At 48.5% G+C, this 26,780-nt stretch overlaps 1 protein-coding gene across 8 annotated transcripts in view; it reads left to right on the forward strand.

Moving 5' to 3' along the window:
- AGAP1 (ArfGAP with GTPase domain, ankyrin repeat and PH domain 1) overlaps positions 1 to 26,780 on the forward strand; it is a 631,299-nt gene that overhangs the window by 458,770 nt on the left and 145,749 nt on the right. For 7 of the 8 annotated variants that reach the window (XM_064383377.1, XM_064383379.1, XM_064383381.1 and 4 more), the window contains one exon: positions 9,708 to 9,869. The exons of the other annotated variant lie outside the window; for it this stretch is intronic. In XM_064383377.1, the coding sequence (XP_064239447.1) occupies positions 9,708 to 9,869 (162 nt within the window). The remainder of the gene's footprint in view (positions 1 to 9,707; positions 9,870 to 26,780) is intronic. 8 annotated transcript variants of the gene reach the window in all.

Genomic DNA, 26,780 nt, shown 5'->3' on the forward strand with positions numbered 1-26,780 from the left:
TGGTGTCCCCCTCATCAAACTAAACCCCCTGAGGAAGAGGGGTAGGAGATGTTTCTCTGGAGGGCCCATCACTCCCTGAAATCCAAGCACCAGGGTCAGGGACGATCTGACCTAGGAGGGGACTAGGCCCTGCTAACAGCAGCAGTAACAGCAGGGGTCCTTGCAGCAGGGAGGCTTGCAGAGATGAAGTGCACCTACGCCCAGCACTTCCCCCGGCAGACACATTCAGAGACCCTTGGGAGCGGGAGGGACGTGAGAATCACAAGCACGAAGCCTCGTCTCTTGACTGTCACCCGGGACATCAAAAACCTATCAGTGCACCTGGCGAGGACCCTCACCAAGGCGAGCCCCCTGCAACGGTTCATCAAAAATTACCCAGCTAATGATCGGCTGGGCAGATAATCGGAGGAGAGTTAATTGTAAGGTTCGATATGGCATCTTGTCAGCAGAGATAAGTTGTCACGTTTTCCACTTGAGCTGAAACTAAATGATTGTAAAATAAGTTATGAGTGTCCTTGGGCCTGTCTGCCGGAATGATAGCTAAGAATACATTCCTGGCCCATCAGTCTCAAGCAGGCTGCTTGATATTTATGCGGACGGAATGTTATTTTATTCCCCCTCTAGTCATGCTTGTCAGCCCTCCGAGTGAAAAGTGAAACTGCTTCTTTGACTCATACTTCACGTTCCGAAGCTCGGAGAGACTGCAGATTGTGATCATTATTGCTCGTATTATATATTTTTTGGGGTGTGTGTTGGACATTGATGCCCGATTGGGAAGAACTAATGACTGACATTGAGTGTGCGGGATGGGGCCTGCCCATCCCGGCTCAGCGCCTCGCGGCACAGGACCCTCAGTCCCCGCGTCAAAGCCAGTTTCGATGTGGAGTAATGAGGCGCCCGCTTTTTTAATTTGGCATGGCCTTTTTTCCTCACTCCTCCCCTCTCGTCCTTAACGCCGTCGACAGTAGTCGTCTGTCCTGGTGCCCGGTAATTGATACAAAATAAAATGCATTCTTTGTATGCAGCCAGGAGGAGCGGACAGCGCTCCGTGGGCCGGCTGGAGCTCATTTACAGTGTCTCAGGCGGAGCTTTCGGGCCTCTTCAATTTGAGGAATACCTTGTCAGGCGAGAGGAACAGTCGGGATGGAAAGGCACAGCGTGGAAGCCGAGTGTGTTGTGATTGCTCATATTTTAAACCTGGGGAATGTTAAACAACTCCTCTTGAAAGGGAGCTATCGAGACCTAGAAGCCGGGAGATTCATATTCCAGTGGCAGAGCTCAGCGCCCAGTGCACAGGAACCCGGTCATTCTGCCCATGAGAACACCCAGCCCAGGTGAGGCCAGGGCCTGGTCTGCAGGCTGGTCTTCTCTGCTCGGTCCTCACTGGTCTTGAGCCCCAGCCCACACTTCCTACCCAACTCCTGTCTCCTGCCACGGCGCCCCTCAATTCACACTCTGTTTCGCCGCCACTGTCACCTTCTCAGCACCACGGTGGCCGCTCCCTCGTGCAGCCAGTGCCCCTGCTGCCGCAGCCAGGCCCTCCCATGGGCAGGCACCTGGAACTGGCCCCAGAGCTGCCTCCTGTCAGAGCTGTGCCACTTTCCTCGCCGGGTGCCTGTCCACTCCTGCCGCCTGTCCACTCCTGCCGAACCTGCTCCCAGCCCCGTCAGCCCAGAGCGCGTGGGTTCTCTGAGGGCTTGAGTGCCTCCCTCTTGGCCCACGATAGACAGCCCACCTCTGAGTGGTCAGCTGCCACTGGTTATCTTCTTCCAGCAAGAAAATTGGAGGAAAATGTCCAGGGCCTGGGCCATGGAGTGTTGGAGCATGGCCATGGCGGGAGAAAGCAGTGAGCAGAGGTACACCCCGCCCGGCCTGCAGTAGGTGGCCTGGAAAGTCACTACCTCAACTTGGCGCCTCCAAATTGGGGCAGGGAGGGTGCTCACAGGCCCACTTTGGAGGACCCCGGCCTTGTGAGCAGCCGTGTGGGCTGCTGCTTCCGGGATCTCAGGTGCTTCTCACACATCAGTTACTCAAGTTGCAGCCTCCTTCTGAGGACAATGACAAAGAGCTCACTAATGCTGGCCTTGCTTTCTGTCTCCATTCTTGAACTTGGCCGTTGTTTTTATCCCATGACAAGCCTGTGTCCTCTGGAAAGCACTTGCCGCCCTCTCCCTGCAGTGGCCAGGACAAGGCTTGCAGAACACTCTTTCTCTCCAGCCCTCTCTTGGGCTTACTCCTGGTGCGGTGACACCTCCATCTCCCTGTTGGTCCCGTTCTCTGAGCCCTGATGGCCCAACTAGGAGTTTCAGAGTCACCATTCTGGTTTCTCTGGGGTGGCCGGGGGTGGCCAGGGTATGCTCGGCCCAGTGCGGTGGCTGTGGGGGCTCTTTGTACCTCACTTCTCTCTGCACCTGCGGGGCGCTGCCATCAGCGTGCTCGCTGCCGGACGTGCGATTCCCCTCTTCTTTGTTCAAGAGGCAAGGCCCAAGAAAAATTGTCTTTTGTGGAAGGCATCAAGCAGGAAATTAGATCGGCATCATCTTCACTCCTTAGAAATCATCTCCGTGGAGACAGGGGTGTTGCCCTTTATTCTCTGACAGCAGCTGGCTCCTAGAGCATGCCTGGTGCATGGGGCACTCAACAGGGAGAAGTTTTCTCCGTGTCAATAGACCTCACTCATGGGCTCAGTCGTTCGCCTAAAAATAAATTCCAGACGGTTGAAAACTCACAGGACAGTGGTTTGGCACAAAAGCGTGCTTGTGGCCAGTTTTAAAACTAAGTCACCAAATTGATACAATGCTGTATGATACACCAGAGTGTTGGTCCGTTCCATCCACCCATGCAGACGCCTCTCACGCAGAGGTCAGCTCTTTCATAAAACTTAAATACGTATCGAACCCCGTTACTCATCCCGAATGCATTTCAGGATGAGTGCTGGGGAAGAGCACTCACGCTCACAGGGAAGGTGTCCCACAAAGAAACACACATGGAGCGTGTCATGTCCCTGTGTGGAGAGAGCCACCGAGCACAGGGGGCCGGGAAGGGCTGGATTTGCCAGTGTCCTGCTTGGGGAAGGCCTCTCTTGAGGCTTCCTCCTTTGGCTTCTGGAGTCTGAAGCTTCCTGGTGTCGCTTCTACCTACCTAGCAGAACCCCTCAACGTGGTTCCCCATCTAAGGCGGCAGGGATGAGCTGTGCGGATGCTGCCGAGACTAGTGTGACCACTTTGAGCCCTGTCCACTGATGTGGCACCTCCAAGGCACTTACGGAATGAAGGGGGAGTGTGATCAGTAGCACCATCACTTAGGAGGTGTGTCCCCTGGGGAGAGCCAGGTTTTAGTGAGTGCAAAGTGAAGCAGGCCTTCCAGAGTGAGATTGCTGGTGCAAGGGAGCTCGTGCAGACTGACCAAAATTCTGACGAGGAAGAGTGTGTGAGGTGGAAGACGAGAAGCCCTGGTTGGGACACTGCAGGCTCTCCTGCTGTTGGTATTTTAGATGTTTGAGACTGTTCGTGGCGTGGGCTGTCCTGTGCAGTGTAGGGCATCGTTCACCACCTCTGGCTTCTACCACCGGATGCCTGTAGTGCCTCCACTACCCTCAGTTTGATACCCAGAAACATCTACAGCCATTGCCAGAGGTCCTGTGTGGGGACTCCTAAGTGAGAACTGGTGGATCTGTGGGAATCCAGAGTCCCCTGCGGCTGGAAGTGCTGGTGTGGAAGGACATGAAAGGGAAATGCTGACGGGTTGGCTGTGGTCGTCTCTTACAGGAAGGTGGGTGGTGTTATTTCTGAGTGCTGTCTCCTTCCCAAGACTGCCATTTAGCTGCTTCCTTCAGGTGAGTCTGGGATTCTCCCTGAATTATAAATATTCCAAGATATGGAGAAAGCTTGGAAATGAGAGGGCCCGGTCCTTGTCAACTATTTTGCAAAAAGTTCCCACAGCTAAAAGTGGGGAAGGGGCCTAGAAAGAGACATGCCATTTTGATTTCCAGAAACAGGAATTCTGAGCTAGGTACCAGTGAGTCCGGTCTCACCCAGGTGGGATTCTGAATTTGATTGTTAAAGGGATGCTTTGTGTGCACACAGAGAAGGAAACAGACGTATTTGAACAGGGATAGTTTATTTAAGAGCATGGATAGACATCAGATAGACGTCCCTTTACTGTTAAGTTGTTGGGTACCCGTATGGTCCTCAGCAGAGTGTTTGAAGAGATTGTTCCTTGGTCTCTTCATGAGCCAGCCGAAAGGATATGTGAGCCAAACACAAAGGCAGCGTGATTCATTTGGGCTGAGCAGTCACTCGTAGACCCTTCCAGGAGCGAGTTGGAGCATCTGGAGGTGCAGGCTCTACCTTGACTCCACCCTGTTCATCTTTTTCATGGACGTGGATGGATGTACGGAAGTAGATGCTCAAAACGACCAAGCATAACTAAGACAATTGTGACGAGTAACAACGCATAGGCTTAGAACACAGAGACAGACGGAAAGAGTGGTGGCCTGGAACAGAGAGCCGTGCGGGAGACCCACCAGCGCCTGTGTGGGAGCCTGCCACGTGAAGGACGTGGCTAATGTGTGTGTCCTGAGTGTCTTAGAAATACTGGTCTACACCCATAAAAACAACCACTGGATACCGGGAGAGAGTTTATGCTCTAATACACCTACTGTGGGCTCAGCATCGCACAAGTCACCACAGGGGAGGTGAGCACTGGTGGTGGCCCTGGGCGCAGGCATGCTCATTAGATTTAGATAAGCGACTGGCAGCCGCGTGCAGAGAAGGTCCCTACCGTGGACTCCACAGGAGTTTAGAGATGGGAAATGTTTGTTTGGGAGAGAGTGTTACAAACCCAGAGTGACAGAAGGAAGGGCGCACCGTTGGGGGTGAACATGGCCTGTCAAATGGAGAGGACACCCAAGGGACAGAGTAAAAGAATCATATGATTTTAATAGAATACTATTACCTAATAGTGGCCCCCGGCAGCAGAGGAGAGCTACGTTTGCCTGTTCTGCTTCTCTGCCTGCAGGATGAGGGTGGAGCTCTCTGAGGACAAAGACCATCGGGGTGACCATTGTTTTTCAAGACCTGGCATCACGCCTGGCAGAGTGGGCTCCTAACTCTGAATAGTGTTAGTGTTCGGAGTCAGGGTCAAGACTTGGGAAGCCTAAGCAGAAAATAGTTGAAATGAGCAAAAAGATTCAGTGCCTGGTTTGAGCATTGAATGACACAGCGAAGGATTGCTTTAGAGTAAGGTAGTGATCTTGGGGGGTCTCTGGATGCCCCACCCCTAAACGTTATGAGGCTTCTGAACACTGTTAAATCATACACAAACATTAATTAGTCTAGCCCTTTTTCTATGGGATATCTATAGGTTTTTTCTGATATTCAGTGGAATCTAGTATTTCAGAAATACATATAAGAGCCACTAGGAATATTAGTATTATAAAATCATGGGGCAGCTTAGAAGGTGAAAGTCTGGAAAGAGAGGGACCTCGTGGAGTCCAGGCCTGGGGATAAGGGAGGGACTGGACCAAAGGTGAGTGACGCTAAAATGAGAACAGGCACCCACGGAGCGGCTGTGTGAAAACAGACTGAGCTCAGGGTCCCAGCCTGCTCAAGGCAAGGGACGTGTCTTATTTCAACCTGCCCATTCCCACCTCTGCAGTCCCACCTCCACCAAACAGCATAGTGCAGGCTCAGGGGGTCTCAGGAATGCTGGCTGCACCTCGGGCACAGTTAACCAAGGAGGTTTACCAGATGTCCAGCGTGGAAAGTGGAGTTGGGCAGAAGTGGCAGGCAGGGTTCCGTTTCGAGGGTGAAGCCCAAGGTGATGGTAGAGAAAGCCACACGGAATGCAGAGGGCAGAGTGGGTGCTGTTTCTTGGGAGCCGCTGCCGGGTAAAAGCACGGGCAGGGAAGAGCCAAGCGTGGGGCCGGTTTTGGTGTCATGCACATCGAGAATGCCCCTGGGGATGTAGGGAGGAGAGGCAGGAAAAGATGGTACCTTGGGTCAGCACGGTTAGCACCATAAGGGACAGGAAGGCTGAAAACAGGGAAAAAGAAGGCACAGTGGTGAGGGAAGCCAGATTTCAAGGAGTCAGGAAGAAACACAGTGGATTTCAACCCTCTATTTGGATGGGAACCTTGTCTGGAGAGGTCTGCAGCAGTTTTGAGTGGACCTGCCCGAACTCTGTGACTTCAGCAAGGTTCTTAACCCCCGCCCCGTACCTCTATTTTCTAATCTCTAAAGTGGAGGTGGTGGGGACGCCATGTGCCTCAGGGGATTGCTTTGAGTCCTGAACCCGATGCTGAAGGTAGAACCTGGAGTAGATGCTGCTGGCTAGTGACTTCGGATGACGCTGCTGGCTAGTGACTTCGGATGACGCTGCTGGCTAGTGACTTCGGATGACGCTGACGGCTAGTGACTTCCGATGACGCTGCTGGCTAGTGACTTCAGATGACGCTGCTGGCTAGTGACTTCGGATGACGCTGATGGCTAGTGACTTCGGATGACGCTGGTGGCTAGTGACTTCAGATGAGGCTGGTGGCTAGTGACTTCAGATGAGGCTGGTGGCTAGTGACTTCAGATGACGCTGCTGGCTAGTGACTTCGGATGACGCTGATGGCTAGTGACTTCGGATGAGTGTTCGCTATTGAGACTGTGGCTTCAAGGGTTAAGGAAATCACCCTTTAAGGAATAATGGGGTTAAGGAAAGGTGTAGGAAAGTGAGTATGAAAGATCTCTGGACCCCTGAGGACAAAGAGAGCAGTGGAGAGGGAGGAATGAGTGGGAGTGACCTGGCCAAGACACCTGAGGATGAAAGGTGGGACCGGGACAAGCTAGGAAGGTTCCTTCAGCGAGAGAGGGGAGCCGGTTCCTCTAAGGATGGAGTGAGGGCAGCCCGTTCCTCTAGGGATGGAGAGAGGGGAGCCCGTTCCTCTAGGGATGGAGAGAGGGGAGCCCGTTCCTCTAGGGATGGAGAGAGGGGAGCCCGTTCCTCTAGGGATGGGGAGAGGGGAGCCCGTTCCTCTAGAGATGGAGAGAGGGGAGCCAGTTCCTCTAGGGATGGAGAGAGGGGAGCCCGTTCCTCTAGGGATGGGGAGAGGGGAGCCCGTTCCTCTAGGGATGGGGAGAGGGGAGCCCGTTCCTCTAGGGATGGGGAGAGGGGAGCCCGTTCCTCTAGGGATGGGGAGAGGGGAGCCCGTTCCTCTAGGGATGGGGAGAGGGGAGCCCGTTCCTCTAGGGATGGGGAGAGGGGAGCCCGTTCCTCTACGGATGGGGAGAGGGGAGCCCGTTCTTCTAGAGATGGGGAGAGGGGAGCCAGTTCCTCTAGGGATGGATAGGGGAACCCGTTTCTCTAGGGATGGAGAGAGAGGAGCGGGTTCCTCTGGGGATAGTGAGGGCAAAAAGACTGCCATAGCAGTCATGATGGTGGAGTCACAACAGAGGTGCCCCAGGAAGCTGACAGCCACATTTCTTCCATTGATATCACCTCCCACCTACTGCCAGGGGACGGTGACCTGTTCGTGTGCCTCTGCATCTAAGGATGTGCGTGCGTAGGAAGCACCTCCTGTCTGGTAGAGGGAAAGTTGCTGAGACACCAAATGGCCACGTTTCCCACAACTCCTTAAAGTGGTTAAGGGTACTTCCGCCTTTTGTGAGTGAGTGTCCACCCACAGGGAGTGCACATGGTTGACACAGTCGCGGAGGTCTCCTGCCGTCCAGCCTGGGCTGTCCTGCAGGAGTCCTAGGGGGGCCCTTCACCCCCTTCGAAGAGGGCGCCCCACAGCCCTCTTCTTCCACGTGTGATGGGTGCGTGCAATGAAGGCTGAGCCTTCCAACCGTGCAGCCAGGGGCCTCTACCTTGGGACAGCCAGGAGCATGTATCGGGGTGTTCTCGGGACCATGTGTGTTTCTCAGATACCTTATATTGTATGTTTTTACATTTCTCAGCATATGATAACATTGCCTAGAACTTCACAAAATAAAAATATTTTCAGTCCATTTTGATTTCCAGTATCTCTGTAAACCCTGCAGCGGCTCCCATTTCCCGCAGAGCGCAGGCGAGGGTCTTCACGGTGGCCTGCGAGCCCCTCCTGTCCAGTGCCACCTTCCACAGGCCTTTCCCGACCACGTCAGCCACAGCCACTCTGGCCCCGGCTCCATTTCTGGAACATACCAGGCTCTCTCCTTATAGCCAAGCTGTGGCTGTTTCTCTGCCTTCTTTACCTTCTCACTCCTCCGCCATTGTCAAGTCTTGACTCAGTGTCCCCTGCTCATCGAGGCCTGCCCCAGCTACCCTATTTTAAGTGACACCCCTCATCACTGCCACCTCTCCCCAACTTCCCCATCTCCATGCCCGGCATTCCATTCTGTCTTTCCCATGACCCTTACCAGCTTCTGATGGACTCTTGCTTCTGACCTGGCTGCCACGTCACTGTCGCTCCACTTTAAGAGTCCCCATTGGGGCAGGAATGTTTATCTGTTTCTCCTCAATCAGTGGTGGATGCCAAGCATCTCAAAAGCCACTGGCCCACAGTCGGTGCTCAAAAAATAGCATCCGAAGGGGCTGAGTGCATGGCTTATGCCTGTAATCCCAGCACTTTGGGAGGCCGAGCCAGGTGGATCACGAGGTCAAGAGATCGAGACCATCCTGGCGAACATGGTGAAACCCCATCTCTACTAAACATACAAAAATAGCTGGGCATGGTGGCACATACCTGTAGTCCTAACTGCTTGGGAGGCTGAGGCAGGAGACTTACTTGAACCTGGGAGGTGGAGGTTGCGGTGAGCCGAGATCACATCACTGCCCTCCAGTCTGGGTGACAGAGCAAGACGCCAGCTGCGTGGGTGCAGTGTGCTGCACAGAACTCTGACTTTGGGCTTAAAGATGCCGAATTGTGAAATAAAAACTTTTCAAGACTCTGGAGGCAGGCACCACCTATTTTTCCTGCACTTTTTCCGTGCAGTTTTCCACCCTGGTTGAATGCTATGTGTTTCTGGTCATTTAGTACTACTTCGGCCTTCTCTTTGATAAAGATACAAATGGACGTAATACGTGGAGAGTTTCACTTATAGTGAATGATCACTTGTGCGCTGGTTTTGAAACTTATTCTAAGTAGCTTCAGTGAATCAAAAATTGGCAGGCCTGCTGTATCAACTTCTAAACACTGTTGCTGGACATTGGTGAGAGAGAGAAAAAAGCATAGAGTTTTTCACTAATAATAAAACAAGATGAAGTTACAGTCGTCTGTGATACTGAGGCCAGAAGAAAGAATCAGGAATTCCTTATCCTGTGCACCCACAGGAATCAAACCCATTTAAGATGGGATTTCCAAATGTATTCTTAAATGCATTCTTTTCATTTCTAATATATCAACGTGATTTTAAGAAGAGAAAGATAAAAAGCATAAACTCACCCCCTTCCTTTTGCAGAGCTCCAATCATGCAGGGGAGAGAAGGAGAAATTATCTATGGCATGATAGTGATAGAAAAATAAGTGCGTGTTTTTAGGGAGCGGTGGCACAGTAGAGCAAGGGGGGTTGAGCCCACCTCATCCCAGGCCTGCGGCCCACCAGCACAGTGATGGGATGTTATCTGCGGGGCCCTGTGCCGTACGGGAGGAGCGTGGCTGTGCTCTTTCTGCCTAGTCTACTTTGTAAGTGCTCACCCTCTGCATTTTTTTTCTTTTTGCTTTTTCCGGGCCAATGGCAGACACAGGGCTGGGTGACTCCGTATGCTCCAGCCCCAGTATCTCCAGCACCACCAGCCCCAAGCTCGACCCGCCCCCCTCCCCTCACGCCAACAGAAAGAAGCACCGAAGGAAGAAAAGCACCAGCAACTTCAAAGCCGATGGCCTGTCCGGCACTGCTGAAGGTAAGGCCTCCAGGGTGCCCAGGGTGGGAATCTCCACTTTGGAAAATGCTTTGTTATTTTTCAAATGTGTGAAATTAGACACCCTTAGAACCACAAATGTGCAGTATTGCTGGTCACCACATGTGCTTTCTGTTTGCGAGGTGGTACTAGAGGGCCCTTGGGACCTTCTCATCACCGTCTGATTCTCAAATTACTCAACCAAATCCGCCGTCTCACTCCTGGCCGCTGTCACTGGTGGCAGGTAGGAGCGCTGGTCTCCCGGCCACGAGCCTGATCTGGTTCTGAGGTCTCACCCCACCCTGGCAGCCTGGGAGACTGTCCTCTCCAGCCAAGGTGGGCCATGCTGTGTGACTCTGCTGGGGACGCTGCCCACTTCTAGTTCAGGAATCATCTCTGATATTGGCTACTCTTTAACCAGACACCTGCCTCGATTTCAGCTCTTAGCAATGTGTTATGCTAAACACCTCTTTTGCTAATGTCTATCAGCTCTTTCTGGAATGTGCGCTCTATTAATATTCCAGTTGTCACAGCTCATCATGAGTCTCCTTTCACCTGAGTCCTTCCTTAGTTTTTATTGCCACTGATGGCTGGATGTGAGCTTCCTGAAGTGGCTCCTTCGAATGAATTCCCTTATTTTAAATTCCATAGATGGAAGTAGAGCAACGTGAGTGCACACGTACACACATACACCACATTATGAGAGGTAAAGTTAATGCAGTTGTAACAAACAAAGGAACACTTAAAAGGAAAATTGAAGTTTCAGAACCTTGTCATAACACGAATTGTTAACCGTGAGGCCGACAAGAGTAAGAGTGTGTCTTCAGCAAGGGTCTCGTGCACCCGGGAGCCCCCTGTATGGCCTCCGTCCTTTTTCTTTCTCTATGGCTGCCATGCTTTTTCCAGACACTCTGCCAGTTTGTTCAGACCGGTGAGCTGTCAGCCAGTGGCCACATTAGAGGGAGTGCCCCATGCCTTCCACATATCCAGAGCGGAGTGCGTGAACCCAGGGTGTATGTGTCAGCAGGGGAGGGGCGGAGCAGGGGGTGCGCTGTGTGTTTCTGTAATGCCCGAGGTGAGAGCATCGTTTCTTTCATCATGAGGAAGCTGAGGTTTGGAGCTCTGAGTAGCCCGCCGGCCTCTCCAGAGGAGAAAGGGTTAGAAGCCTTTCTCCTTCACCGCATTTCTTCCCGTTTTGCCTCCTAAGCTTCCTGCTGACATATGTAGCCAATAAAAACCCATTTTTCGGCCAGGCACGGTGGCTCACGCCTGTAATCCCAGCACTTTGGGAGGCTGAGGCAGGAGGATCACCTGAAGTCAGGAGTTTAAGATCAGCCTGGCCATCGTGGTGAAACTCCATTTCTACTAGAAATACAAAAATTAGCTGGGTGTGGTCGCACACGTCTGTAATCCCAGCTACTTGGGAGGCTGAGGCAGGAGAATTGCTTGAACCAGGAGGCAGAGATTGCAGTGAACCCAGACTGCACCACTGCACTCCAGCCTGGGCAACAGAGTGAGACTCTGTCTCAAAAAAAAAAAAAAAAACAATTTTTCTCATGTTGTGGTAAGTGGGGACAATTCCACTAAGTCAGCAATGGTGGAAAATAATGAAATAATGATTATAAGTCAGAGAAGCCATGGGTACCACTGATTTTCCCACTGAAAAAGGATTCAGCCACAAGCGCGTTATGTTGATAAGACTCCATCAACCATTTGGCAAAAATTACCTGCCAAGCACATGCAGCCATGCCTCCCTGATTGGGAAGAAAGTTAGCCTCTCCAGGGTGGGCAGCCTGTGCCCTCCACCCTGCCAAGCTGCCCACACAGGGGTAGGGGCCAGATTCCCTTTAGGGACAGGTCATGCACTCAGCACAGGTACATGTCTTCTTGCATTTGTGTTTCTAGCCGAGGTCTGTGACTTTTTTTATACACAACCTTGTGTAGGAACTGACTGTTAGCACTTACATGCACGTTCATTATCCCACCCACCTGTTGACTGCTGCGTGAACGAGTGAGTATGGGGAGGCCCTGCCATAGATGAGTAGCATTTCTGCACGTTTAATTGAGCAACTGGTACTACCCTGTGTTCCGATCAGCACCGGTGAGTCTGAAGGAAGTTTGACAAGTGACCGTGAGCATGTTGGACACCTGATGTTTCAAGTCCACTTCCTGAGTGAATGGGACTATATGTGGGTGCCAGGCAGTAGTGGACAGCCAGGCTGAGATGGGGGCTCTGTCCAAGCAGCCACCATGGGCCCCTTTCCTTAAAGGGGTGATACCAGCAGAAAGATTTCAGGCACCACGGAAACTCTCAGATTAGGAAATCACAAGAGTGTCTCAAACATGGATGTGTAAGTGGGTGGCGTGTGTTCAGAAGCTCAAGGTGGAAGTTCCACGGGGAGCCACCTCACGCTCTGCGTAGGAGAGTCTGGTCTCTATGTCAGCGGCTATGACATCTTTCCAATGGAAAATAAGCCATAAGTTACTTATAAAATCTATCATTTTTCCCTAGGAAAAGACTACACAAGTCATTTTTGTGAAACAGTCTATATTTCACTTTTTCAAAGCCAAATTCTTCTCCCAAATTGTAACATCTCTAAAGTTAGGACACATCATTTTAGATTCATTTAAATATTTTTAGACTGACTTAGATATTTTTAAGATTTATTTACTATTGCATTTTTATATATAATTTATATATAATTTTATGTATAGTAAATATAGATATATTTACTATATTTTTATTTACTGTTAATTCCTTGAAAGTACATTGTGTAAACGACCCAAATTAAACATTCTGTTCTTGAAATTAAAGCTAGTTATATATGTTTTATTTTACTTACTTATTTGCTTACTGTATTTTTTGAGACAGAGTCTCACTCTGTCTCCCAGGCTGGAGTGCAGTGGTGCAATCATGGCTCACTGCAGCCTCGACCAGGTTCAAGTGATCTTCCCACCTCAGCCTCACAAGTAGCTAGGACCACAGGCAGGCACCATGATGCCTGGCTAATTTTTTTTGTATTTTTGTAGAAACAGAGTTTCACTCTGTTTTGCCTAGGCTGGTCTTGAACTCCTGGGCTCAAGCAATTCTCCCGCCTCAGCCTCACAAAGTGCTAGGACTACGGGCGTGAGCCACCACACCCAGCCTGTATTTTATGTTTTGAGAATACTATTCAATGATAGGAAACCATTTCTGCTTCTCTTTTCTGCAAGGCTCTGTGACTGGTTACACTAGCATTTTCTCTGTCACCTGACCAAGTGCTGAAAAGTTGGAATTGCAGATAGAAAACATTCTATAGAATATATGTGCAAAGTACTTGAATTTTATGGCTTTTTTAACATTCCTATTGGAAGAAATAACTAGATTCAATCTCTTCAGAGTGTAAGAAAAAATTCCATTGAAGTTAGCAAATTCATCTGGGTCCTTTGAATCCATTGGTCAGTAGAATCCGTTGAAGTCAGCTGATTCATCAGAAACGAGATGGGGCTTGCAGGCCAGCTCACTGAGGGAGTTCCCCTGGGACTGTCTGCAGAAGTGCAGGGAGAGCCATGGGTTTGGTGTAGAACCGGGGTGTAATGGGGCGAAGAGAAGGCAACTGTTTGGGAAAGCTTCCAGCTAGGAGCTGTGGCCTTCCAGAGAGACATGTCTAGCTGTGGTGATGGGGAAGGTGAGGGTGACCTCACTCTTCTCTGTCCCACTGGTTTCCAGTGGCTCCTCCTTGACCAAATCCAACCAGAAGCCAAAAGGCCTGAGAGCCCACGGATGCCAGCCACACAGTTGGCTCCCAGGGTCAAGACAGAGCCAACAGGAGCTAGAGTGTCCGTGCCTTTCACAGCACCTCCTGCAAGCCCCTGAATCCCGTGTCCTGCCACTCTGCTGGTGTTCTGTCAGCACAGGAAACTAGAGGCCACTAGAGGGTAGGGGTGTGTGCCACCTGCCATCATCCCCCAGGGTCTGGCCTTAGCCCGACCCAGGGAACGCTCGCAGCTTCCTGAAGGGACCTCAGCGTCCTTCTCCAGCTGGGTGCGACAAGGACCCTGCTAGAAGGTCTTCCTAGACTCCCAGCCAAGCACAGAGGTTCTGCCCCTGGCCATTTCTTACCTCTGTGGCGCGCTTATTCAGAAAGTAAAGGCTAAAAGTAGGAATCATCAGTATTTGCTGCTGCAAACCCAGAAACACTGTGTCCACCCGGGCTTCAGGGTGACCAGTGGAAGTAGGGCCGCTCCTGCCCTTGAGTTTCCCCCTGTGCTGGTCCTTGCTGGGCTCTTTGCTGAAGAACAGCCGCTAAATTCTGCACCAGATGGCAGAGAGTGTGAAACCTCAGCTTGAGGAGAGCATCTCTTTTCTCGCGTTTACAATTTAGAATGGATTGGATGAATCTGGAAAGTTACAGAAGCAGAGACTATGACTGGAGAACCCCTTACCTTTTTGTGTCTATTTCGGGTTGTGAGGATTAACACGAGGTATGTGGATGACGGAGCCCATCACTGGGCCCTTGTGTCACACATGGGCTGCACACTGCATGATCCCTGCAGACCAGTAGAAGGAAATTGAGATGTGACCGGACAGGATGGCGACAGGGCCCGAAGTCCATGAGTTGAGGGAATAGGAAGTGACCGGGGAGAAGGGTAGTGATGAGGACAAGGGCCAAGAGGCATGCTGACTGGGATTGGCTGGTGGAAGGTCTGCCGAGCAAGGGGAGGTCTCGACTTGTCCTGGATGGCCCAGGTGGTAACCATGGGACTTGACAGGTAGAAGTCTCCAGGAGATGGACTTTGGTTCTGATGCTAAAAGCTCTAGGAAAAGCTCCAGGAACCGGGGCCACCTGAGAGGGAGTGACCCTGACCCTGCATGGGGTCAGCATGCGTTGGACCACGGTAGAGGAACCCGAGCTCTGAAAGGTGACTGCACCACAGCCCTGGATCCCCAACCAGGTCCAAGTTTAAGGGTATGTGCCAGGGAAAAGCGCCTGGGCACTGGGATTTTTCCAGATCTTTAATGGCTTGTCACCTCTTGGCATTGTCTTTGAATTACAATACTTTCTGGGTATCTTCTTATCTCGGGTCCAGTAGTGAGCTTGTCATCGCTAAAATGAACAGTCTCTGCAGTCCCATTCTGTGGCCCCAAACCTGGTGGCTCTCGTTAGTTTTATAACATTCATGCAAGTTTGCATCAAGTGCTAATTTCCCTGTTTCCCCAGTGAAAAGGCTGAAGTAGAGAGAGGTTAAGTGGCTTTCTTGTCCAGGGTCAGGTTGCTGGTAGGTGACAGAACTGTCTCTTGATTCTCTGCCTCAAACTCTTTCCACCAGGCAAAAAGCAAGTCTTTGAGGTATGTGGAGCTGCTTTTGAATCTGGGAGTGGGGCACACTGAATAGCTTCCTTGATATTTCTCAGATTCCATGTAAAGACACTGACTTTTATATATGGCTCATAACATCTAGAAGTTGTGTAGCAAAGATCTTTCTTTAAAAATGCAGGACCAGGCTGGATTTACCCCATCTTATTATACAAGAGGGTATGCAGAAATCCTGGTGTTCTCCCCTCCTTGGGTTCACAGCGCTTTGTTCTAAAGGTCTCAGAAGGGAATTTATTTTATCCTTCTCATCTTATTCCTTTGGTTGTTCATTCTGGTCTTTATCACACCATTGTGTGGTTGATCCTGGATGGAGATTGAAAGATTCTCCTGTAGAGGGTAAGTCACAAACGGGCCTCTCTCTGTTACGGTAGAAAATGAATTGCTCATCATAGCTGCACTCAGCGAGCAATGACATGTTGACAAATTTCATTAACTCTAAAGTCGCAGAGGTCACCCAGGACTTAGTTTTCCTTTACTCTTTCAAAGGAGAACCTGAAATTGTGGATCATTTTATTCTTTCATCAAATATTAAGCAACCACCACAGGGAAAACACTGTGTGTCTGGCTCCATGGGAGACGTTGAGAAATAAAACTCAGTTCCCCTCTCTCTCCAAGGAGTTTAGAGCCTGACTGTGGAGATAAGACATGCAAGAAACTATACCGAGGATATCAGGCAGAATATTCAAGAAAGGCATGGGAATTCAGAAGACACACAGAAACACATTGAGTTGTACAAGTTAGGGAAGGCTAACCTGTTGTAGAGCTTGATTTTTATTGTGCAGATTTAGCACGTAATGGTTATCTTATTTAATAAAACTGCAGAAAGCATCACTTTTTCATTAAATGTTGTCTATTTACAACTTGAAACACCAGTGGTGGTGATTTAATTAGTCACAAAATGGAGTTTTGTTTTTACTTAGATGCTAAGAAACAGATGTTGCTATTCTTCATCAGTTACCTTTTACCTTAGGACTTTTTTTTTTTTATTAATTAGTTGATGTTTTCAAAGGCACTTTGGAGAGAAATTAAAGAATTGTGCATGCGTAACGTACACTGCTGGGTTTGGTTTTGTTTTTGCCTGCATACTCATTATTACAGGAGCAATATGTGGGTGCGTGAAGCTCCCAGTTTATCTGTCACCGTCCAGTTAGACGGACTATGATGCAGCTTGAGCTGCTGCTGTGTTGTTTGGGGATTTTGCACTGGGAGGACAGTGTGTTTGTTTTGTTATTTAGAATGTAACAAGGTTGTAAGAGTCTTACTAGCATGAGGTTCTCATCTTTTCTCACTCCCAGGGTGCAGTGAGTGTGCACGTGATGGTTAGCTCATGGCTGGCAAGGAATCAGGGCCCGGGAGCTGTGATCTCCCCGTTTATTTCCTGTCTACAGGGGCTTTCACATTGAAGTCTGTGTTACTTGGGGGTGGCCGGAGGGGAGATCCAGTTGTGCGAGTGTTACTGTCATGCCTCGCTTGGGTCTTCTCCTTTTCATCTCCATGAACATTCCACCGGCACCTCCCATGTCTGCTCCTTTTTAACGTTGGCAGCCACCCTGGAAAGGGAATGAAAAGTCTCCACAATCAAGCTCCGTAAAAACCGCATCATCCACAGGAATTTTGGATACAATAAGGATTTCTTAATTAAACGTCCTGATTAGTGAACCACTGGTTAGCCCCTCGGAACAGTTGAGTTGAACAGTTGATGATAGTGAATGTGGAAAAGCAAGAATCAGAGCATCTTCCTGGAAGATGCACTGGCAGGGCAGTCATTTGACTCTGCTGAGGGTACCAGGAGACTGGCTGGGTTTCTTCACCCTTGAGCTGTCCGTGATGGGAGACACCATATATCCTGATGGACTCGCTTCCTCCCCGCAAACTAGACCACTTTTCCAAAGAGAGTTTGTTCTCAGATTATAACTCTACCTTCCAAGAGTACGAACTTGCTGAAATTGAGTAGATCACCTGGGCTTACTCTAGACATTGACATTGTAGATTGGGCACAGTTGACTCAGAAGCCATCCTGCAAGGTACAGTCTGGCCGCCGCAAACACACACAAGCTGTAAGCACTCTCAGATCCTTTGTGGAAGCCGGCAGGTCAGAAATAAACAAAGGTGAGTCAGTAACAGCAGGGGCAGCCAGAGCAGAGGTTTCCCGTCATGATGAACCAACGAGAAGGATTTTGGGTAGTGGTCTGGGTTTTTGTTTGTTTGTTTGATTTTGCTTTTAAGCACACACAAACTTAAAGCGGTTAGATTCAGGTCCAAGAACATTCATTGAGCACTTACTGCGTGCAGGAGTTTTGTCTGTTGCTGGATGGGACAGTAACTGAGGTGGCCCGGCCATCAGGATGCACACAGACTCGTGGAGAAAGCAGAAACACGCTGGGAAGCTTGCTCATGCAGGAGGAGCGCAGGGCAACCCCAGCTGCCTGGAGGATCTCAGGGAGGTTCCCCGACGGGGCTAGACACTCATACGCATTATATAGAGAATGAAATATCTGCTGTTCTAAGGAGGAAAGAATCTGAAAGCCAAAACAAGCGAAATCTTGTAAGGAGGTGGCTTGGAGCTCCCGGGGGTACCTAGGCAACTCCCGACGCCACAGACAAGCGTCCTTAGTCTCTTGCTGCACAGAAGCATAAACCTGCCTTTGAAAAATGCTGACTACTCACAAGGCCCCTTTCTAAGGTAAAGAAATGTCACGGACCTCAACTCCTTTTTTTTTTTTTTTTTTTTGAGACGGAGTTTCGCTCTTGTTACCCAGGCTGGAGTGCAATGGCGCGATCTCGGCTCACCGCAACCTCCGCCTCCTGGGTTCAGGCGATTCTCCTGCCTCAGCCTCCTGAGTAGCTGGGATTACAGGCATGCGCCACCACACCCAGCTAATTTTTGTATTTTTAGTAGAGATGGGGTTTCACCATGTTGACCAGGATGGTCTCAATTTCATGACCTCGTGATCCACCCGCCTCGGAACTCCCTTTTTTTTTTTGCTTGACTTAGAGGTGCTCTCCTATGAATGGAGCTCAGTTAGCCCAAGCTCACAGGCTCCGGTATCCATCAGCAGAGAACTTGGAGCACCGTGTTTTCCTCTGTGCACCCTGGGATTGGAATTTGGGCTAGCTCGGGAGACCCTGAGTTGGTCAACTTTCATCAGAATCTAGGATCTGTCTTGAAGTCATTTTCTTGATGGTCTCAAAACGTTGGCACTTTCAGGGTCTTTGGATGTCATTTAAGTCGCAGTGAAATTATGGTCCACTTGGACCAAGGTCCTGAAGCTGGGAGAGGGGCTGGTTCTGGCAGCCAGTGCTGTTCAACTTGTGTCTTCCTTACTCCAAATCCTTACTGCTCTTCACACTCTCCTCTGCTGCGTGTATGTTACCACACAAAGTACAGGGATGCAGACTGAAACGCTGAGCAGCAGGTGTGAGAGGTTCGCGTATCATGCATGAGGGTGTTTTTCTTGGCCCCAGCAGCCCTCAGATGTTCCCATGCTCTGTTAGGCACATGCGGCCTGGGCTTCAGGAAGTAGAGACGCCCGAGGGGTTATGTTTTCAGATGTTCTAGCTGAGCACGCTTAATAATGAAACTAGGCAGTGTTTTATCTCACAGGCAGTGGCGACTTCATTCCTCTTTCTAAAAATGTAAAACAAAAGGAGATATTGACTAATGTGAAACTTAGTCTGTGTGGAAGCAACTTGGCGAATGGAGAGGATGAAATAAAACTGCACCTACCGTTTGTCCTAGCTCAGCCTTCCGTGTCAGAAGGCCACACACTGGATGGCCTCACCAGCAGAAACTCATTTCTCATGGTTCTGTAGGCTGCGAAGCCCAAGGTGACGGTGCTGACTGTCTCCGTTCCTAGGGAGTGCTCTCGGCCTGGCTTGCAGGTGACCCTTTTCTTGCTATGTCCTCACTTGGCCCTTCTGTGGTATGCACATGCAGAGAGAGAGAAGCTCTTCTTTTTCTTATAAGAACACCCATCCCTTATAAGCGGGCCCAGCCCTCATGACCTCATGTAACCCTCATCACCTCCCAAAGGCCCAGTCTCCAAATACCAGCACGTTGGTGGGGCTGGGGAGTTAGAGCTACAACATGTGAATTTTCTAGGGAGACAAACATTCAGTCCGTAACAGCAACTTTCTATTCATGGCTGTGGGATAATGTCCCTGTGGCCCCCACCCGCTCACCCACCCACCGTACACCATCTAAGGAAAGGATTTCATGGACTCTCTCAGGTCAGAAACTGCTTGGACAGATCACAGCTGTCCTATCCCCTTCACTCTTCCCTCCTGGAGACATCATCCAGCGCGAAGGAGGGACACTAACATGCACTACCTCATTGCATCCTTAAAACAACCTGTGTAGTGGTGGCAGGTGGCTGGTGGCATTTCTGTTGTCACAAATGAGAAAGAGGGTTGAATGAAGTTGAGTAACTTGCCCAGGGCCAGCAGGTGAGTGGCCTCAGGGACTTGGAAGTCTATTTTGCTTTGCATTTCATCTGTCAACCTGGAAAGGGCTTCAGGGGACTGGAGTGGGAGAAGAGCCTTCTGCAGGCCTCTGACTCTCCGTCCTGTGGCTCCCAGACGTGCTTCTCCCTCTGCGCGTGTCCGTTTCTGCAGCACAGCAGGGCCATGCCTCTGGCTCCCCGCCACTGCCCTTGCGAACTGGGAAGCAGTCATTCCTGTGCTGGTTTTCTCTGGAGGCCTGTTGTGTTGTGCTGCGGCTTCCTTGCAAACACATGCACGCACATTCTGATACATTTAAAAAGAAAGATGCAAGTCCCTGCTTCAGCCGCTTTGCAGGCAGTTAGATCCTGTAGGATTAGATGGGCTGTGTTATGGCGGACATCTCTCTGGACTTTTTTTTGGACTTAGGGACATTTAATTCAAATGCAGTAAACCCGGTTTTTCTGTTCATTTTTAAATTGATATGCTTTTTTTTTTTTTTTTGATGAGGCAAGTGGGTTTTTTGTGTTTTTTGGTTTTTGTTTTTTTGAGATACGGTCTCACGGTGTCGTCCAGGCTAGTCTGAAATTCCTGGTCTCAAGCGATCCTCCCATGTCAGCCTCCTGAGTAGCTGGGATTTACAATCATGTATCACCATAGCCACCTAGAGCGTGCATTTCTAAGGGCAGTTTGAGATTGGAGGGATGAGGGTCGTGATTGATTAAGCACACCCCCCTCCACGTTGTTCATTTAAATCCTGCATTGCTGATTTAGGTTTTAATCAAATGCCTGTCTCTCCTGGCTGCGGGGTCCGATCACAGTTAGTGACTGGCTCTCATTTTATCGAGATATGTTATTAATGCTTTGGAGAAGGTGTAGTTGGGGTGAACTCTGTGTGTTTGTTTAGCAATCTTTGCTAATACCCTCCTGCCTTTGCACTCCACCCCCTTCTCATCCCAGACACAGGCACCAGGGTGTGGAGCCAATGAAAGAACAGGAACGGTGAACGCTCCGGCAGGCCTTGCTGCGCACGCACACGCAACTTCACAAGGGCCTCTGTGCACGTGGGGCCTGGAGCAAATTGGCCATTTGTCTGTGGGGTAATGGGCTTTGCTGCAATATGAAAATCTATCAAATGGGCAAAATCAATGACATTGTATCAGAGTTCATGAAAAGTGCCTACTGCACACAGTTTAATTCTATTTAATTTTTTAAGTGGGAAAAAAAGCAAAGGGAACATGTTTTAGTTTTCTCTTAAGCTGATTTCGCTCTGCTTTTTCTTAAAAGTGCCTTTCTAGTTGCCACACAGTGATGTGATCATTATCTGCCACCTCGTCGCCTTGCTGCCTCTGCATGCAGTAAAATACAAAAAAAAAAGAGAGAGCGAGAGAAAGCAGGGGCGCTTGTGAAGTATGACTCCCTATCCCAAGACTCATTGCCCACGATTCGTACCGCTTGACAGTAATGATCTTATTACAGTACTGTGGACCTTGAAGAGATTTCATGAGGAGAGTGAAAGGACGAACCTCCGTGTAATCAAGTGGCGCTGAATATTCCACGCGTTTTTGATCACACACTGATTGGGCACAGTTTTAGCCCATCTTCTAGTCAATTATGCATGGCCCCTGTGCTCCTCGAATAGTCGGAAACATTGATGGCTGTTGTCTGGGTTTTGGCAGGCAGCCAGGGGTTTGAAGTGCCTTGTACATCGTCATCCCAGCATAAGTGCTTTTTAGTTGGAATTGATTACCTTTCTTTGGGTTTTGCTTAATAGCAAAACTGCGTTTGGAGAGGGCTTCAGGTGAAAAATGGACGTATTTGCCATGGAGAGCATCCGAACTCCTAGTCAATTTTTAGGCTTCCCTTGTTTCCGTCTAATTTCTATTTAATGATACAGTGTTTGATAATATTTAAGATACCTCACCGCATTTGCCGGGGAGCACACATGTTGAGCGTCGAGGACAGGTTCAATTATGTGGCCACCGTGTTCTGGTCCCCGGATTGATCCAGGGAAGGCTCCGATCTTTGAGGCGACCGGGCGGTAAGTTTCCATCTTAGCAAAAAGCATTAATTATCCAAAGATATTTTCATCTGCAGGAAAATAGGTAGAGAATTCTTCCTGCTGCTGAGTGGTCGCCCCATGTGAGCGTGGAGTTTCATCAGCATTTCGGGATTTGGGCTCAGCCCGCTACCGTCTGCCCAAAAGGCTTCCTCCATTGTTTCCTCCCTCCTGTCACTATTGATCTTGAAGTCTGAGGACATTTTGGAGCATGGGATTCTTTCCTAGCAGAATGATGCATGATGTAGCTTGTTAGGACGATCAGACAATTCAGCCCATGTTACTATGTAGAAGTGAAAACTGGTAGAAAGCAAGATTTTTACCTCCTCGTGTTACGCTCTTAATTCTGATTCTTGTCTTACAGATTGTCTTAGAATTATTAGGAAAATTTCTAAGGTTTTTTTTTTTTTTTTTTTTAACATTTTGGGCAAGGTTAAGGAATTGGACACACCAGAATGTGTGATGACTGCGAGGTGTTTTTCAGAGTCTGTCTCGAACTCACCAAGAGCATGCTGTCTGGGTCCTCTGCTCGCTAAGCTTACATGAGGGACGAGAGCCCTAGCGTTGCTGCAGCAGGTATTTCCGTAACTCGATTTGACTCTTCGTAGTTAAATAAATAGGTAGCTTTGTTCTTTGGCTTTTCATTTGGGTCTTTCTTGCTTTCTTCAGTTAAGAATGATTTTCCCCTGCAGTTGGTTTTCTGCAGAAGTCATGATACACTGTAGACTTGGTTACCAGCACAGCCCTAAGAGAGGTCACCAGAATTTCTAAGATTCCTTAGTTCATGTTGCATGCATGTACACACACACACACACACACACACACAGAGTCTTGTTTTTTCTTTCTGAATTTCATGAAAATAAAATATTTTCTACCAAAATACACCTTTAGTGATGCCTCTTTCAACGAGGAAATCAGTCACCAAACAGAAGATCAAAGTTGACGATCTATTAGCAATAATAGCACAATCAATTATTGACCATTGCCATGTGTCGCGCACTGGGCTTAAATATTTTGCACGCAGTGTCTCATACCCCTCACAAGAACCTGGGAGATGGGCGCCATTATCCACATTTTTATAACTGAGGAAACCATGGGTCATAAAGTTTAAGTAACTTGCTCAAGGCCACAGACATAGAAAGCGGCGATGGGACCACCGATCCAGGCGAGAGCACCGGTGTCGCCGCCTCTAACACGTCACCACGGTGGCCTGCCCTCTCCGTGGAAGGGGGCGCTTGTCTTTTCAGTGGTCTTGCCTCCAAATCTTGGCTGATCTAGGATTCTTCCTACAGAAGAAGTTCATATAAAGTAAGGGTTATTATGGGTTATCTGAAGAGTGTTTATTTTAATAAGTTAATATTCCAACCATAAAAACTTCTGACATTTTTTCAGCAGATTGACAGAATGCATTTTTACAGCACTTGAAAAATATTAGATGCACAATGAACAAATGATCAAAGTTTCAAAGGCTGTAATTTTGGAAAGCTGGCATATATAATGACGATCTCTTTATAGCCTGATTATTTTACCTGGACAAGTAAATCCGTTTACTCTTTAAATCTCACATTTAAAGAGAATTGAAGAGTCAGAAACATGCATAGACACTTTTAGCTGTGCATGCAGAGTTACTCTTAAAATTAACATATCATTACCCTCAACAGGCCAATTAATTAAACAATTTAAGATCTATAACCATTTTCTTTATTTTCCCCCAAACATTGCTTTATTCTGCACACTGGGCACTTTAGCTGGGCGGGTCACAGCTAGGCGGTCAGAGGAAGCGGGGAAGAGTCATCCGAGGGGGCGCTGCTGTTGTAGGGTGTTGGCTTGAAGAACTCAGAAACAGTGAAAGGAACTTGTATTATCATTGGCTCTAGGGGACTACTGAAGACAAGAATTTTGAGCCTCCCTCTTCCTCCTCTGCTCTCCCAGCTTGTCGAAGGGACATAAAGAAGGTTTAGGCCCTGTGTCTTTTTGAACAGCACACAAACACCTGCCCAGTCCACTTGTGGAAGGGAAGAACCGAAGCCAGCCTTTGGCCGCCATTCTTTCTGGACTTCCACCATTGTGCCCTGAGTGGTTCCAGAATGTCGTTGATGCGAAATTGGTTTTCTTTCCTTGTGGACATTCAAAGATTAATATGTTCCTGTCGTCAGTGACTTGTTACCTTCTATTTCTGATTGCCAGCTCATCGGCTTAGTTTGCCCAGGAGAGCTGTTTTTTCCCAAGTTCTTTTACTTGAGTTCTGAGACAGAATTTGATGCCCATTTGTTTATAGGCCAAATTCAGTTCTTGTTTTAATTTTTTCCCAACCCCTAAAATTCATTTGAAAACACTCCCCCACACTGTCCAGATGAGCGATGTGTGTGCATGAGGAGACGTTCCATAAGCCCGCTGGCTGTGTGGAAGTGGGCTCGCTCCTGCAGGGCCATTTGCTGAGAGAGGAAGCTGGCCTCAGGGGACTCGGGTCTTCCAGGATGCTGGGGCTAGTGGACAACCCCAGGGTAGGAGCAGGATGGGGGTTATGGAGGTGCCCAGCAAGGGGAAGCTGGGGGAAGCTGCAGCAGGGTCTCTGTGCAGCTGTGCAAGGAACCAGCGCTGCTGCAGAGAACATGGCTTAGGAGGCGTTCAGGCAATGTCCACCGGGCAGGGGTCCAGGCAAGGGGCTTCTCCTCCTTCTAGGCCCCTCCTTTTGTTCAGCTCCTCCACTCTGGCACCACCCTCCCCTCACTTCCTGTATTCTGGCCCCTTTTTCTCCTTTCCTCCTTTCTCTTGCATTCTCCTTTTTCCTCTGAGACTCTCCTTGCTTCTCCTCTTATTTAATTTCTCTTTTCTTCTTTTCCCATCCATAAGTTCTTCATTGTCTTTTTCTCCCTTTCTTATTCTCTTTTTTATTTCCTTTGTCTTTGAACTTTTTTTATTGTGGCAAAATGCAGTCATGCATCACATTACGATACTGTGTTCAGTGATGGACCACAAATGTGACAGTGGTCCTGTGAGAGTATAATACCGTGTCCTTACTGTGCCTTTTCTGTAGTCAGATGTTTAAATACACACACGCTTCCTATTGTGTTACCGTTGCCGACAGTGTTCGGTACAGTCACCTCCTGTATGGGTGTATGCCCTGGGAGCGATAGCTCTGCACATAACCTGGGCGTGTGGTAGGCCACGCCATCTAGGCAGCTTATGTGAGGACTCTGTGATGGTCACGCAATGACGAAATCGCCTACCAACACATTTCTCAGAATGCATCACTTAACAATGGGGATACATGGCTGTATGTAACATTAAATTTGCCATTTTAGTGATTTTTAAGTGTTCAGTGCCGTTGAATCATATTCGCACATTCAGTGTTGGACAACCATCACCACCATTTCCAAAACATTTTCAAACAGAAACCTGCTGACCATCAAGCAGCCCCTCCCCAGCCCCTACCTCTCCCAGCCCCTGTGACCTCTAATCTGTTTTCTGTCTGTGAATTTGCCTCATCTGGATATTTCATAGCAGTAGAATCATAGGAGAGTTGAATCTGTATGCTTTTGTGTCTGGCGTCTTGTATTTGGCATAACGTTCTGTGTTGTGGCACGTGTCAGTACACCATTCTTTTTTAAGGATGGATAATATTGCATAGTATGGATTTGCAACATTTTGTTTGTTGATGGACGCTTGGAGTATTTCTGGCTTTTGGCTATTGCGAATGATGCTGCAGTGAACATTGTCAGACAAGCATCTGTTTGAGTCCCTGTTTTCAGTTTTTTTAGGGCATAAACCTAGGAGTGGAATTGCTGGGTCATATGATAACTCTGTTCAGCTTTTCAAGGAACCACCAAATTCTTTGTTTTTTATCCTTCATTTCTTCTTAAAAAAAAAAAAAAAGAAAAGAAACGAAAAGGATACACACACAGAATGTGCAGGTTTGTTACATAGGCATATGTGTGCCATGGTGGTTTGCTGCACCTATTGACCCATCCTCTAAGTTCCCTCCCCTCACCCCCCACCCTCCAAGAGGCCCTGGTGTGTGATGTTCCCCTTTCTGTGTCCATGTGTTCTCAACGTTCAACTCCTACTGATGAGTGAGAAAATACAGTGCTTGATTTTCTGTTCCTGTGTTAGTTTGCTGAGGATGATGGCTTCCAGCTTCATCCATGTCCCTGCAAAGGACTTGATTTTATTCCTTTTTACAGCTGCATAGTATTTCGTGGTGTATATGTACCACATTTTATTTATATATATAGTCTACCATTGATGGGCATTTGGGTTGGTTCCAGCCTTTGCCATTGTAAATAGTGCTGCAATAAACATACATGTGCATGTGTCTTTATAGCAGAATGATTTATTTTCCTCTCGGCATATACCCAATAATGGGATTGCTGGGTTGAATGGTATTTCTAGCTCTAGATCCTTGAGGAATCACCACACTGTCTTCCACAATGGTTGAACTAATTTACATTCCCACCAACAGTGTAAAAGAGTTTCTACTTCTCCATAGCCTCACCAGTGTCTGTTGTTTCCTGACTTTTTAATAATCACTATTCTGACTGACATGAGATGGTATCTCATTGTGGTTTTGATTTGCGTTTCTCTGATGATCAGTGATGTTGAGCTTTTTTTCATATGTTTGTTGGCTGCGTAAATGTCTTCTTTTGAGAAGTGTCTGTTCATATTCTTTGCCTCCTTTTTGATACAGGATTGTTTGTTTTTTCTTGTAAATATGTTTAAGTTTCTTGTAAATTCTGGATATTAGATCTTTGTTAGATAGGTAGATTGCAAAAATTTTCTCCCATTGTGTAGGTTGCCTGTTTACTTTGATGATAGTTTCTTTTGCTGTGCAGAAGCTCCTTGGTTTATATAGATCCCATTTGTCAATTTTGGCTTTTGTTGCCATTGCTTTTGGCATTTTTGTCACAAAGTCTTTACCCATGTCTATGTCCTGAATGGTATTGGCTAGGTTTTCTTCTAGGGTTTTAACAGTTTGGGTTTTACATTTAAGTCTTTAATTCATCTTGAGTTAATTTTTGTATAAGGTGTAAGGAAGGGGTCCAGTTTCAGTTTTCTGCA

The sequence above is a fragment of the Aotus nancymaae genome, unplaced genomic scaffold, assembly GCF_030222135.1.
Source record: "Aotus nancymaae isolate 86718 unplaced genomic scaffold, 86718_ANA_hifiasm-v0.15.2.pri h1tg000031l, whole genome shotgun sequence".
Taxonomy (NCBI): Eukaryota; Metazoa; Chordata; class Mammalia; order Primates; family Aotidae; genus Aotus; species Aotus nancymaae.